The sequence below is a fragment of the Nilaparvata lugens genome, chromosome 1 (genome assembly GCF_014356525.2).
Source record: "Nilaparvata lugens isolate BPH chromosome 1, ASM1435652v1, whole genome shotgun sequence".
NCBI classification, from domain to species: domain Eukaryota; kingdom Metazoa; phylum Arthropoda; class Insecta; order Hemiptera; family Delphacidae; genus Nilaparvata; species Nilaparvata lugens.
In genome coordinates, this window is record NC_052504.1 from 23,606,397 (window position 1) to 23,621,293 (window position 14,897).

At 36.8% G+C, this 14,897-nt stretch overlaps 1 protein-coding gene across 7 annotated transcripts in view; it reads right to left on the bottom strand.

Moving 5' to 3' along the window:
- The window catches only part of LOC111046016 (histone-lysine N-methyltransferase MECOM-like), a 136,233-nt gene that overhangs the window by 11,812 nt on the left and 109,524 nt on the right, over positions 1 to 14,897 (bottom strand). For all 7 annotated transcript variants that reach the window (XM_039423018.1, XM_039422988.1, XM_039423011.1 and 4 more), the window contains one exon: positions 2,416 to 2,521. In XM_039423018.1, the coding sequence (XP_039278952.1) occupies positions 2,416 to 2,521 (106 nt within the window). The remainder of the gene's footprint in view (positions 1 to 2,415; positions 2,522 to 14,897) is intronic.

Here is a 14,897-nt window from a genome sequence, read left to right on the forward strand (position 1 = left end):
TCGGCTGCACCACTTATATTTAATTCAAATTCTACATAGCAAAGCTGTAATCCAGAATGAAATTTTGATCTCGCTTGAAGTTATCCAGACAATAGACTGTGGCAAAGAATAAACTAAACTAAACTATCGACATTGGGTCAATTCGAATGAAAAACCAGGTTAATTGGAAGTTAATTTATCTAAGCATTTGGATGGATGATAATTCAGGTTTATTGAAAGCCACAGATACTATTTAAAAGTTGAGATAAATGAAACTTAACAACTAACAGCGATTATAAAGTACCGTAAATGAAACACGATGAAATATTATGACGATGAGCTACTCTCGATGGAAACCTATGTGTTTTATTGTTATTAGAATTTATTTTGCGTGAGTAAATGATGAATAATCTCTTCCAATTGAACATTTTTCTTAATAATATTATAGCCATCACATAAATGCAAAAATCATTCAATAAATAATGATGTAACTGTCCAATAAAGTTTAGTGTTGTAACTTCTTCTGAATTTTTAGACGCGGTAAACGAAAGTAAAATATCACCCTTCTCATCAGTCAAGATTCATATTCAGTAGATTGGAGATTTGATAGGACAGCATATGTCGCATAGAAGTCAAAATTGCAGCCTATTTCCGGCTAGCGACTCCCACAACGCACCGTGGAACATTACCGTCTGAATGGGGAAGATATTTTCCAGGGGCAAAAGTCGCAGACAGATGTACAGTCATGGGTGGTTGACTTCCACACCTCCACCAATTTTTTGCGTAACAAAACGATTTACATTCGATACCTTCATTCATGGGAAAGGGCATTATAAAAGGTATTATTCTGTGGTAATTTGAACGCTAATAGAGAAGTTGGTTTCAATACGAAGACTAAATTAATAAAGATGGAATGGAATACGGTCATTTAGTATACCTATCCAGAAAAGAATAATATCATACAAAGACGCATGATTTAATTTGAATAATTGAGAGACTGTTCAATTGGGTTGTCCCAGATCTATAAGATTGGCTTTCTACAATCACAGTTCACCCCTGATATATTCTGACACAAATAATAATATCATTTGGAATCTTATTATATTAATTATTGGTATACACAATAAAAAGTTTTCTTATTGTTATGAGCAAATAATATTATAACTCTTCGATATAAAGCGTTCATCAAGCGTTCGTCAAACGCTTTATAAAAAAACTGAAATAGTCATTCGTTATATATATGAATAAATTTTATTATAAATTTCATTACAATTTCATTTTTTTAAAGCAAGAAACAAACCAATAATCAGTACCATAAATTAAAGTGTTATAGAACAATCGACTCTTTCCAACACTGATTATTGAAACTCTTTTGTGATTGAGTCAAAACATTTTGAAAATAACCGATCTTCTTTATCTTCGTATACAACAAACCGTCTTCCTGTAATTGTAAAGTAGGTATCTTAAAAATTTCATTGACACGGGATGTCGAAGTAACGACAGTAAAATCTGTTACTTCCATCTCTAAATTTTTTCTAATCGACACATGTTTTTCACTTCTACAACTATATTTTCCACTCCCTAAACGATGGTATCAGAGTCGGTAAAAGGCCTTGATGATGTGCTCTCTATAAGCTCGAGTTTTCCCCTTCAAATCGATGGGAACCATATTGAAGATGACTGAAAGATGAAAAATAAGGGTGCTGGGGAGCGGAGACTGCTGCTCAGTTTGGTACGGCCCAATAAACAATCCATTAATACTTTATTGTGGACAAGAAAGAAGGGTCTGCCGAATAAGCCGATCTGTCTTCATGACAAGATGTTGGAAGCGCTAGGGTTAGCCGCGTGCCGGGGCCAATAAGGCAATCGCCTCAATTCTAATGTGCAGTTCAGTGGGAAAATTGCAGAGGACAAGGCTCAAGGCTTGATGATCTCATCCGTTGTCTATGTGCTTCATTCTCAGCCATTCTAAATACAGCTCAATAGCGCTTTCAAAAAAAGAGGACACATTCTAATGTTGAGTTAATTTTCTGCTCAAATTACATCTCTGCATGTTTGATTTGTTGAACTAGTTTATATAATTACGAGCAGTGCATATTCAAATTTGAGTAGAGTTCTAAAGCAATTTTTAGAAAAGATAGCCAAAACCTTACTGTTTTACTGTGTTTCTTTCGTTTTTTCACAATTTGTTTTTGGTTTCACTAAAGAAAATTTGACTACCATTTCACAAGTTCACAAATAGTAGTTGATGATTCCATCATCTTTAATATGGATAAACAATCATCTTCTTCAATATCAGAAGAATTTCCCATTCAACTTACGAAATTTGAACAGATAAATTCAAAGCCTTGATATTATCAAGAATATGGAGACGCGTATTTCAACAAATATTTGATGTGAAACTTAAACTGAGATAGAATAATTTTTTGAACTTACCTATTGATGTCATTGAATGTTTTGTCGCATTCTTCACATCTGTAATCTTCTTCATAGTCGCATTCCTCATCACGATCTTCATCAACAGTTCCTGAATGTTGAGAAGCTGAAAATGATTGTAAAGATCGGTTTATTCTACAGAGTAACCAAAAATTTTCTTGAATGTTCTTTGAAATTTGTAGGGAGGGACTTCAGGTTTCAAACTGCAGCAAAACTTTTGTCCAGTGTATTGAAATAACAAAACATGGGACAGAAAATATAGTTCACATCTCTTAAGGTGGATTGATAGTTATTGTGGGACAGATGAGAGTCTGAAGTTAGATCGTGTCAAGCGTATATTTAGCTTATCTCTGAAAACTGAGAATTTCCCAATCGGAAAGCCCACTTTACGCACTGAGTTGTGCATTGGAACTGGCGAAGGAAATGTATTGTATATGTGTTTGCTCGTAGTTGTGGGGCGAGTAAGAAGAATAGAAGAAGCCAAGTTATCAATCAGCGTGGGCTGACAATGACGTTGGAGACGTCAAGGGAAAATCGCCATTTTTCAACGCCGCTTTCTTTTCCCCCTTTATTCCTTCTTTTTTATTCTTCGGCCCGATTCTTCTTCCACATCGTCTTCTCTTTTGGCCGTCAAAGGCCAAGCATCCTCTGTGACGACATGACGATCCAAGCCTGGTTTACGATATACATTTTTTATGACTTGTCTCTGTGTTTCCTCTAGCATCATTATCTTCTCTTTGGCTTCAAAAGCACAATGGACTACTACTCACTTAATAAATAATATACACTACTTGGTGATGAATTTCAGAATATTTTTCAGGTTCACAATTTTTCATGAAAGTCTTTCAAGCTTAAATAATCGAGACTAGCCATTGTTTTGTTTCAAATGATGATAAAAATGTAATCAAAGCATTATTATTCTAGTTTATGCATTTATCTTACCTCTTAATATAAAAAGCAACTGGTTTCAATAGTTCCAAAAAAATTTCCAAAGAGCTATGGATAAAAAAAATATTTAGTTGAGGAGTTTTCATTAGGTAGGGGAACTAAAAAAATTAATAAGTAGGCTACTGTATTACATTATGAAAGATCTGGTATGTTTACTGTTCAGTTTTATGGATATTGAAAGTTTCTAATTTTCATCAATTTACAATTATTATTCTTATTTGAATGTAAGGCATATTATTCAATCAATGTGGGCCTATTATGGTTAATAAGATTTGATGTGATAATCATTTTTCGGTTGTACTTCATGCATTAAAGTGGTGAAGTTCACAAAAATCATAAATAAAATCAATTCCCAGTTCAGTATTGATACATATAAGTTAATTGCGGATCTATTTTAATGGTGACATTTTACAAAATGAAAAGAGAAATCAAAGAGATTTTACAGATAAATTTATTTGTTGGTATATTCTAGTCGTCGATTAGAGTAACTAAATATAATTAAACAAATTTCTATTTTCATTCACCATAAGTTAACCATAGATCGAAGTTAAATTGGTTGAATCAGAATTTTGAAAATGAATATTTATTACAATGGCTCAGAATCAGCTTAATGTTACTTGTAATCGTTTAATCTCTGTAAGCTATTGTTTTTGTAACACTATAGTGATATCTGGTTATAAGTTTTCATGAAGTAAAGTATAGTCTTGGAGATTTTGAAAATCAAAGATCTGGTAAAAGATCAGAGACAACTTTTACATAACTTGTAAAATAATAAAATTCTCAATTGTTTTGAATTGAATTATCAAATGAATCTAATATATTATTGCAATCAAATGGGAAGTGCATTGCTCACGTAGAAATCAGTGCATATAATATATATCAACATGATACTGTAGATTACCTCACTGAGTGAATCAGACAATATTGAGGACGAGATGATGACAGGAAGGTTGGTGGTTGTTATCTGAGCACTACTGATAGAGTGGGCATTATTGCTCTGCTCTTCTATAAGGGAAGAAACGGAAGCATTGCTCTGCCTGACATCGCACCAGCCAGGGAGCCACCCCATTGGCCCATCGCCCGTCCCCCCGGGGGAGGGGGCAGCAGGCTCTCTCACTCTGCTTTCCAGGCACCGTGACCATTTTCACTCTTTTCCCCCGAACCCACAGTAATCAACCCCCGACACAAATCATCGTGCTGAAAAATCAGTTGAAACCCCAACGGACCCAAATTATCTGTCGAGAATTATGATCGGAAGATTGTAAACAAATAGCTAATAGTTAGAGATTAAATAAAATGATGTTCCCTTTTTTATTGAAATCGTGTTTTGAAATAAATAAATTGAAATTGTTGCCTTTTCAATACCGAACAACTTAGAATAATAGATTCTGAAAGCTGAGGGATGATTTTCCAAATTTGATCTGATTTTTTATTAGTAAAAATTGTGTTACACAAGTAGCATAAACGTTGAACTAAATAGTTCAAAGGTCGAAGTCCATTTAGGAAGTCCGTATTAGAACATTAGGCAGTGCACAGGATGGCAACAAGTCTATAAGAAAAATATTTTGCTCACTATTATAATTTCTTGATAAAAGCTATCATAGTCTATTGTAAATGGATATTATTTGATAGAATGATACATAATTATTCATCAATTTATTATATTGGGAAATGTCTCAGATTACTAAAACTCCAGAGTACTAGAGATGTGAATGGACATAATCCATCATTGGCTTAATTTTACTGGTCATTTGAACTTCTCCCAATTACGAAAGATAAGATACCTTTGAATTCAATCTCAACTCGATCTCAAGCGATGATAGTGATTTTGGCTGGCTATTATAAAATTGTCATTGAGAAAAACAGTACTATACTTGAATCTAGAAATAGAAACTCAGAAATGTTAATATCCCTTGGATTGCACTTGAGATCTTAATAAAAATTCACGATTGGATAGAAAGTTATAATGTAACATAGATTTAAGAGTCAAAGAATGGGAATTGAAGAATCATCTAGGTAAGACTACACTTTACCAAAATCTGTTGTATAACGAAGATGCTATTCCAGTTGTGACTTGATTTCGATAGAGTAATTTTCGATCGAATTGAATGAACAGGAATTGAAATGTTTGCCAACGGCTTTTTGAGTCGATATTTTGTTTCCGTTGATAGAGTTGGCTGGCTGCGATAAGTAGTCGTGTGGTCAAGTCGAAGGCGCAAGCCACACTTCCTCCAGGAATCGCGCGTGATTACTTAGGCCTACTCTCAGCTCTCAGCCCTCAACCCTTGTCCGAATCACTCAACCCTTCCATCCCTCCCAGTATCAATAGTGTAATATTCATTCCCTCCTTCCAACTTTCAAAACACTTACAAAAATTTCAGTTTTACAATGTTCAAAATTAGTAACTAATATATTCAGCTCCGTAATCGCGCTGACAGGTTATTGTTCAGATTAAGTTAAGTTGCATGCGTCTGCTACTCCCGTTGGAAGGGTGACCAATTGACGAGCCGACTCCTCTAAATATCGTTTATGAGTTTGAAATCACTTTCCGGTGAATCGGAATCCACCCAAACCTTCAAGTCCACTCATCTCACATCATCATCTGTCACATCAGCTACGCACAAGCCTGGAGCTGAAGTAGTAATCACGTTCAGCAAACAATTGTATTTTGAGAAAATTTTTGTAATAAATGCAAAAGAGAGAATCACAGCTCATAGTAGAAGCTGTATATTGGAGAATAAGAGATAAGAGATGATAAGAAACAAAAATAGTCTACTAAAACTTCATTCATCTTGTAGGAACTTTCGGAATGACGATTTTCATACATTATCAATTATTCTATTTTCACCACAGGCGACCAAAAAATGACCAGCTTAAGCTGGATTTGTACGTTTCATTGACAGTGAACATGACCGGTACAGTGAGAATACTATTCCTATAAGTTTTAATGGAACTTTCCTACTTGCACGGCCGGGCTGAAAGGGGATAGTCCAATTAGTACTCGTGGGAATCATATTTTCAAGGTGTCATGTAACACAGATTCAAGATTCAAAGAATGGGACTGATGAGTTACTTCACTGACTCCACTGATAAGTGCCTTCACTGGCACTGATAAGTGGGAATCCAGCTTTATTGTTTGAAAAAAGTTTGTTGATCAAATATTTAGTAATAATAAGGTAGGTAAGCTGAACAAATATCCACATAAAACAGGAAAATAATATGGTGTAGCCTCGTATGATCAAGGAGCGTGAAGTGTTTACATGACTCCAAATAACAGTTGGTCACAACAATATCAGTGGGTAATGTTAACGGCTATGCTAATTATGTTGAATCTCGTTGAAATCATCAAGTGCAACAAGAGTGGCAGATTGTCTGTGGCAACATAAGGCACCTTACCTTGCTCAGGCATAGTTCACCTGTTGCCTCTCAACGTACATTCCCATAGACTCGAAAACACCTGACCGAACCGCAACTCAATTAGAACGTCCTCCTTTCAATTTATGAGCGGCTCCTGGTATTGTAGCCGCGTTGCCGGACCGAATCGCGCGGCATATGGCCAGTCAGGGCCTCCTCTGCTCTGCTCTGCTCTGCGCCTCTTTACTTTCAATAGAAATTCGTTGAACTTGCGTCTGTCTGAACAACGTTGATTTTATGATCGTTGAAAAGCTATTGTTTTAAATGGGAAGAAATTGAACAAAGAGGGTTACACGCTGTAACTGAATAATACTAGACATGGGAACTGAGTACTGTGTTTTGAGGTTTGTTCCATAGTATTCAGTGTACTATGTTGATTATTTTCATTGGAAATAAAAACTGTAGACTCATCTTATTCAATACAAGATTCATATTTATTGAAGTCAGTGATCTCCATCCCATCAAACCATGGTTTGAGTTCTAAGCCGGCAATAAAACATTTGAACATTCTATGAATATTAAGGGCGTATGATGTACTATAGTAAATACTGAATGACGTTGTATTATATACAACTTATGCATTGAATTATATGATGAGCTTATATTTAGTTGAAGAGTTCGTCGATAAACATCTTGATTGTTGAAATGATTAACTGTAATAATATTTATGGAGAGGTGTCCAATAACGCCAAACTGAAAAATTGTAGGTACTGTAATAATATTGATGGAATATTGTGGGAAACATGCTTTCCAAGTTTGACATGGAAAAAAACAATAAATAAGTGATGGCCATCATTGAATTATTCAAAGAATACTTTAAATGATGGATGATATTTGTGCCATTTTCCCATATCAAAATACCGTCTGAGGTAGGAGTATACAGTATAGAGTAATATTACTGTATTATCATAGCAATGTGACTAAAGGGACTATTGTTCAATGCAATATCGTACAATTCTTAAGTGTTTAGCTCTGCTTTCCAATTTAATTCTGTTCTGTCTGGCAGCAAAAGAATATCATGGGTCTTATGAGAGTGTTTAAAAATTGGCCAGATTAAAAATATTGACCAACCTCCATGAATAAAAAAAAATTTTTTTGTCCAGAGAACGGAAATTCATTGGGAAGCAGGACTTAGAATCTGTACATCGATAGCTTTGGCCTATCGGTAATCAATCTAGTTGTGCATATTCAATGAAATCGAGTGAAAAACAGCATATTGTATGGGAATAGTTGGGCACTGACGGTAGGCCACTATTGTGGTATACATGAATGCGGTGTTGGGGGAATACAGCAGGGATTGGAGGCCGGGCCAGTGTTTGTTTTCATCGGGAGCAAATGGTCGGATAATCAAATATCCGGGTTGAGCTGGTGTCGGGGGTGCAGTGAAGGGGTGAAGATGGGGTGAAGCGACGTGGTTTCACACGCGGTTTGTTCTCATCGCTGGGTGCTGTGACTGCACCACTCCCCACGCCCCCCGCCACAGCCGCCAAGTCAGGAAGGAAGCAATGCTCGCGGCGGCGTCGGCTGCTGCTAATTCGATTAGGAAGCGGTTGAAACCTGAGGGGGTGGCACAGGCCCAACCAATTGTGGTGACAATTGTTATTTACATTCGGCTAGCCAATCGCTTCACTGCCTCGCAGAACAATATAAGCCCCAAATAATATGGGTAACATCTGATTGCTTCGTGGGATATTTGTGGTCCTTTCTTTGTTTCTTGTGACAAGTTTCAATATTGTGTAATGCTTACGCACATATCGATGAGATAAGTGATTGAAAAGCTTGATTTCGTTCAATCAAAAACAATAAGCAGCACAATGAAATTGAAGAGATCATTTCTCTTGATATGATTCCATCAGATAAAGATTTAATTATACCTGAGCGAGTATTGACGAATCGTGATTTGTAAATCTTGGTTATTTACAACTCAATTTTTAGACGAATCTTTCATTCATGCTCTCCTTCCATTTCTTATCCAACTCATCATGAGGATATAAGAACGGAGATTGATTTTTTAAGAGAATCTGTCAAACCTCCTTTCCTTCTCACTCAAGTTTATCTTTTTCCCTTCTTCCGCTCCTTCTCCTCTTCATTCTTTCCATGAATCATAAGGTTGTGAGAAAAAAGGTTGAAAGGCTTCAGAGATGACGTAGTGGAGGAAAACACAGAGATTTGGAGACTTGATTTGTGAGAGAGATGTCGTGAACATTTGAGTAAGAGAGAGAGACAGTAGAGTGAGAGTTTCCCAGCCCAGGTGTCTTTAAGGCAACAGGAAGCGGGAAGTGTGATGTAGGAGTCCGCCTCCATGAATTAATCAGCAGCAAATTTAACGGTCCTCACCGAAATCACAGGCCGCCCGCTCCGATTACAAACTACTCTGGATGGAGGAACTATGGAGAATCAATCACCGTCTCATTTTGTTTGGCTAACGCCGCTACCACCCCGCCAGCCTTCCTCCTGCTTTGATTGGCTTGTTTAAAAACTCTCACGTAGCTAGACTTTTCTACACTATTAAGTAGTCTTTTTTTGTAGATGATTTCATGTTCAATCCTTTTTACTATTATTATCAAATTTTATAATTTAATTTTTAGCAAATCAAATCGTATATTCGACCTCAATTTGGATTACTTCAAATTCAGTACAGGAACAGTCATACAATAAAAATCGGTTGGTTCTCTCCAACTATTTGTGAATCAATCAATATGAATAAGAGATAATGTTTAAGAAGTGATACATTCATAGGAAGAATACTGGGGTTTCTAAAACAGTCATGAGATTATAAGAACACTTGTCAGTTAATTAGTGAGTGATGATAATGGAAAGTAATATATTCTGAAACATTTGCAATAATATTTAAGATATTGCAGAAAGTAACGTTATTACAAAATATAATGACAAGTTACAAAACTATAATATCAAACAACTATTTATAAAACACTATAAAGTTCAAGTGCTAGATAATGATTTTGATTTTTTGAAACTCATTTTCACAGAATTAACTTATTTATCACCAAAAGAATCTACAACGCAGGAAATAAAATTTAATTCAACGAATAAAATGTAAAATAGTATTTAAATATCGTATAATGGATTCATACTGTGTAGTATAATTATAATTTAGAAAATAGTATTGTAATAGAAAACAGGCTAATAAGTTGTACCTCAAATAAAAATGGCCTACATTTACTACCAGCATCCTGTTTCATTGCAAAAGTTTCTTTCTGAATCAATGAATGCAGTAGACTCATTTCAATCAAATACATTCCATCTTCTCAAGGTTGGTCGCTTTAATCGTAATGAATCCATTATAAACGCAAAGGTAAAAAAACTCAGTTAATATTCATGTTGTTTGGTCAGGTTACAAGAATGAGTCATTGCGGTTTTATAATAGAATGGGTTTTTATTGTGGAGCACAGTAAGGAGGAAGAGCGTTGGCTCGTTCCTATACACCTGCTGTCAAATTTCCAGCGACTGAAAGGGATGCATGGCATTGCATTGCGGGTCCGGTTCGGTCTACTTGATATGCCGGATCAAAACGCTCCTGATTGACTGACGATTTGAATAAGGGCGCGAAGACAGGGGTAGTTTGGGGTTAATGCAATTTCAATGGGCAGCAGATAGCGACCGGAGGCAGATGTCTGCTGTTCCTCTGCTGTTCATTTATCGGGACGGATACCTACTTCCGCGCACCTCTCCATTGTCTCTCTCAATCACTCTCTCTCTTCAGTGCTGTCTTTACTACTTGTCTTGGACATGATTTCTGAGGCGCGAACGTCCACTCTTCAAATATATACAGGTATAATGGGGTATCCACGCATATTCATGTACTTGATGCGTGACACTAGACTGGAGCAGCGCAGGGTCAAAACCAGGTGGCCCTTGAAAAAAGTTTCCACCCCCTCCTGACCGACAGATAGCAATACCGATTGTAACGAACAGCAGTTATTTGTTCACCCCATTAAATCACACCAAGTGGCTGCGATTTTTAAGCACGCGTCTGATTGGTTAAAATATTATTATCGATTCATATTCCATGTAGTCCAGGTGAAATGGATTCCTTGTGATTGATATTATCATTATTATTATTATCTAGCTACTAAAGAAGTATTTTCAGTTGAGAATAGTTTTTTCATATTATTTTTTTAATAATCATGGTCATTGGTTGAAACTTCATAGCCTCACAAAGAAATTGTAGTGGTGATTGTTATCGATGTTCGCCTATTCAAGTCAAATTTCCATTAAGTTGAAGGTTCAATTGAGAAATTCAAATGAGAAATTTCGATTAGGCTCAGCCTATTCAATTGAGAGAAAAGTATCGAGTTGGATGACTAAATTTTCCCTATCTCATACTATCAGTATCTTCATTTCAAGTGTCAAGCAAAAATTCCAATATTTGATAATGAATACTACTTTCTACATTGAATCATCAGTTTGAATTTCCATTATCTGTATAGTGATAGATTATTCCGAATGGGATAAATAATGAGGAAAAGCTTCAGACAAGCGCCTGCTTTTCATACTAAATCATAATTGATGCTATTTACTATAGAGAGACGCATTATCATTATCATAAGTTACAAAAGTATAATAATTTTTCTGATTCAATAGATAAATTAAAGTTTAACTAGAAGTTCTTTATTTTCTTATTGCTGTTGATCTGTTACCTCATAGCTTCAGTTAGGTAAAATGTAGGGGGTGGGATTGGATAAATTATTTCGAATGTCTTAAATGATGAGGAAAAGCTTCAGGTAAGCGCCTGCTTTTCATAATAAATCATAATTGATGTTATTTTTAGAGAGACACAATTTAATTATCATAATTTACAATTAAAATAAATTACAAAATTACAATATATATTTTTTATTTAATAGGTGAATAAAAGTTGAACTAGAAGTATCTATATTTTCTTATTTCAGTTGATCTGAAACCTTAAAACGTCAGTTAGGTAAGATGTGGGGGTGGGATTGGGTGATTTAGATTGTGGAATTGCAAATGTAAAGGGGGTTGGGAGGGGGCCCCCTCCATGACGTGACCCGGAAGTGAGGTGACTGGCAGATGGTAGCGCACCGGAACTATCTGTGCCGGGTCCGTTTGACTCCGGGGCGGAGTCGCTCCACCGTCCGTGATTAGCCCAACTATTTGCATTATCAGATGCATTCGACTCGGACCCATCCATCATAACTCGTTCCGTTTGCCGTTCTTATCAACTGTCCTCCTCCAAGTGACACACAACGCTCCTTATCGCTGCTCTATAATCCCTGCCTTGCCACTTCCGAGTCTATCCCTTTCTCCTTCACAGAGATTTAGTTGTCAGCTGTTGAGCTGTCATGCAAAATAGAGCTATTGTATTGCACTATTTTGAATCAATTATCGATGTCAGTTTCATTTCATTTATAATACCGGCACATATAAGACCGGTAGTATACAATGGTCGGGAAAGGACTACAAACTAAGCCCAAAACCTTTCCCGGGAAAGGTCGGGAAATTACAACAAACCAAGCCCAAAACCTATCCCTTTCCCGACTTATTATCATGGCATTTTTCAAATAACAGGGTTATGTTTTCACTCATTCAAATATCAGTCCCATTTTTACTTTTATCTAGTACGGTATTCATTTTGACAGAAGTAAGCCATTCTTGTCAGGAAGAAGAAAATGACGTGAAGATTTATATTTTGAAAAATATTTTAAAACTGAATTAAGTTCAATTGAGGCATCAATAATCTTTGAATCAATTTGATTCAAAGAAATCAGTCTAGTATGATAAATGAGGAGTTAATTAGCTGAAAGAGTAGGTTCGGGCTTGGAGAAGAGCCAATCATATATTGGCATGATCGAAAGATAAATTACAATAACGTGATCCTGATATGCAATGGCACGAGGAAATCTGAAGTATTTTCTAAGGTAAAGTATCCTTTTCCTTATAATATAAATATTGGGAAGGAAGTAGCTTAACTGTATTTGGAGTTTCTGCTCATCGTCTCTCTTATTTACTAGACTATTGATATAATTATCAAGACGGCAAAGTTTTACTGTTAAACCAAGAGACGATTATAACCAGACGATATATTTACTTTGGAAAATAGTTTGTGAACCAGCATTATTCTATACAATCATCTGATCCAATGAATAAACTTTGCGGCTGGTTGAGAAGGGTGACAAAATTTATGAAAGGAAAACATGTATTGTAGAAAAGAGCAATGGCAATTAGGTTAAACAGTCTGAATACACTAAAAGCCCATGTAAGCTATGTACATTATAGGTCATAAATCTTTTTAATGACTTTATGGCGACTGATATCTGTGTTATTGAGAAGGGTGAAAAGGAGTGGGGGGATAGTATAATTTGTGCGCGATTGTTGGCGCAGAAAAGAGTCATCAAAGATGCGGTGAGTATACTGGACAGCCTATCGCAGAACACACTATTTTTCATACCGTTGTGAACACAGCTCCGATTCATTGTTCGGATACGATATAATGTAGTGGGATGGTGGAGGAGGAGCCCACTGCTGGAGAAAGACAGAGTGTGGATGTGTGTGCTGTGAGATAGAGCGATTAGAGCGAGAGAGAATAGATGATGCAGGCGGCTACATAGTTACATAGATGAGTGATATGACTGTGCTTGCAGCACAAGGGTAGCTGCTATACATGGCTATAAACAAGTCGACGCAACGCGAGCTCCGGGGATGATCGAACGAGGGAGCTTATTTATATTCGTTTACTTTATTGTTGAATACGTGTAAAATGTTATTTTTTCAATAGAGAGGAGAGAATGGGGTGCAGATATGTCAGAGGGCCAACACCCCTATAGTGTGATGGGGTGGGGTGGAGAGGGGAGGGTTTGGCAGACAAAGGATGGGACATACGCCGGGCCCATTAAACCCTTCCGCACGTCTGTTCATTAGGGAAGGTCGTCGCGGCTAATATCGTCACAACAGAAGCTGTGGGCGTGTGCGATTTATTTCGCCGATGCAATATAGCAATAATAAGTCCTTTTATCCGGCGAGGCGGCGGCGATATAACTAATAGATCTGGCTGCTATTGTGTGGCAGACGACGATCAACGCCGCGTTTGACATCTTCATCATCGAATGCCAGGATCGCGATTTCGCGCTCTGAAATTCATCTCGACGTGATTTATCGCCGTCGGAGCCGCCCAGGCCACGCTGCCACGCATCTGCTCTTTAAACCGATTAACACATCGTACAATTTACATATCGCCCAAATAATATTAATCATAACGATAACCGGGCAAAAACTCGTTCCATTTGAGGGTTGGTTAACACGAGTTCAACACGAGGAATATCTGTTGTCAAGCTCTGGCTTGTTTGATAAGCGATTAAGCCGTATTGAATAGTTTTAATCACTCGCTAGAAATTAAATATTCAAAAAAGATCTCCTCCACTCAACTCCAATCGAACCCACAATTTTCTCATCATAATATTCATGAACTCAATTTCAATCATTGTTGTCATCCTCTGAAATGAATGCAGTAATTCACAGAGCCGTTATCAGTGTACTGGGTGCGTACATGAATAAAATAATCCATCTCATTCTAAAATCAGATATGCACATGCATGAGTTCAACAGCAACAACAATCTCGTGAGAAACTTCCTCTTCCATCCTCTAATTTCAACCACTTCAAGGTCACTGAACAAACATGCGGTTGAAAGGCTCCTTATTCATTCTTCTCCAGAAAACCAAAATTCATGGAAAGGAAAACTTTCAATTTATAAAATCAAACTAATGGAAGGGGTTTGAGATCTATTCATGATGTAACAGGACAACAAATTCTATTGCGAATATCGCATCTTCAAACAGTAGACGAAAAGTTAGTGTCTTGAGTACTATGCAACATTGCACGAGGGAGCACAAAAGTCTTTGTTTGTTGGGTTCGGTGGACTGTAATGAACGTTTAGTGTCTTGAGAGGTCCAGAGCAGTTTGAGGAATCCTGTGCTCTGTGCTGCTACAGAAAACGTTGATGGGCATACTAAAGAGCGAGCATGATGATTAAGACAGCCGTTAAATATTCAACTTGAGATGCAAAGTGTTTGCTGCTACTACTCGCTACTCGCTACTCGTGCATGTGGATGGATAGAAATGATGATGGAAAAGGTGTGCTTG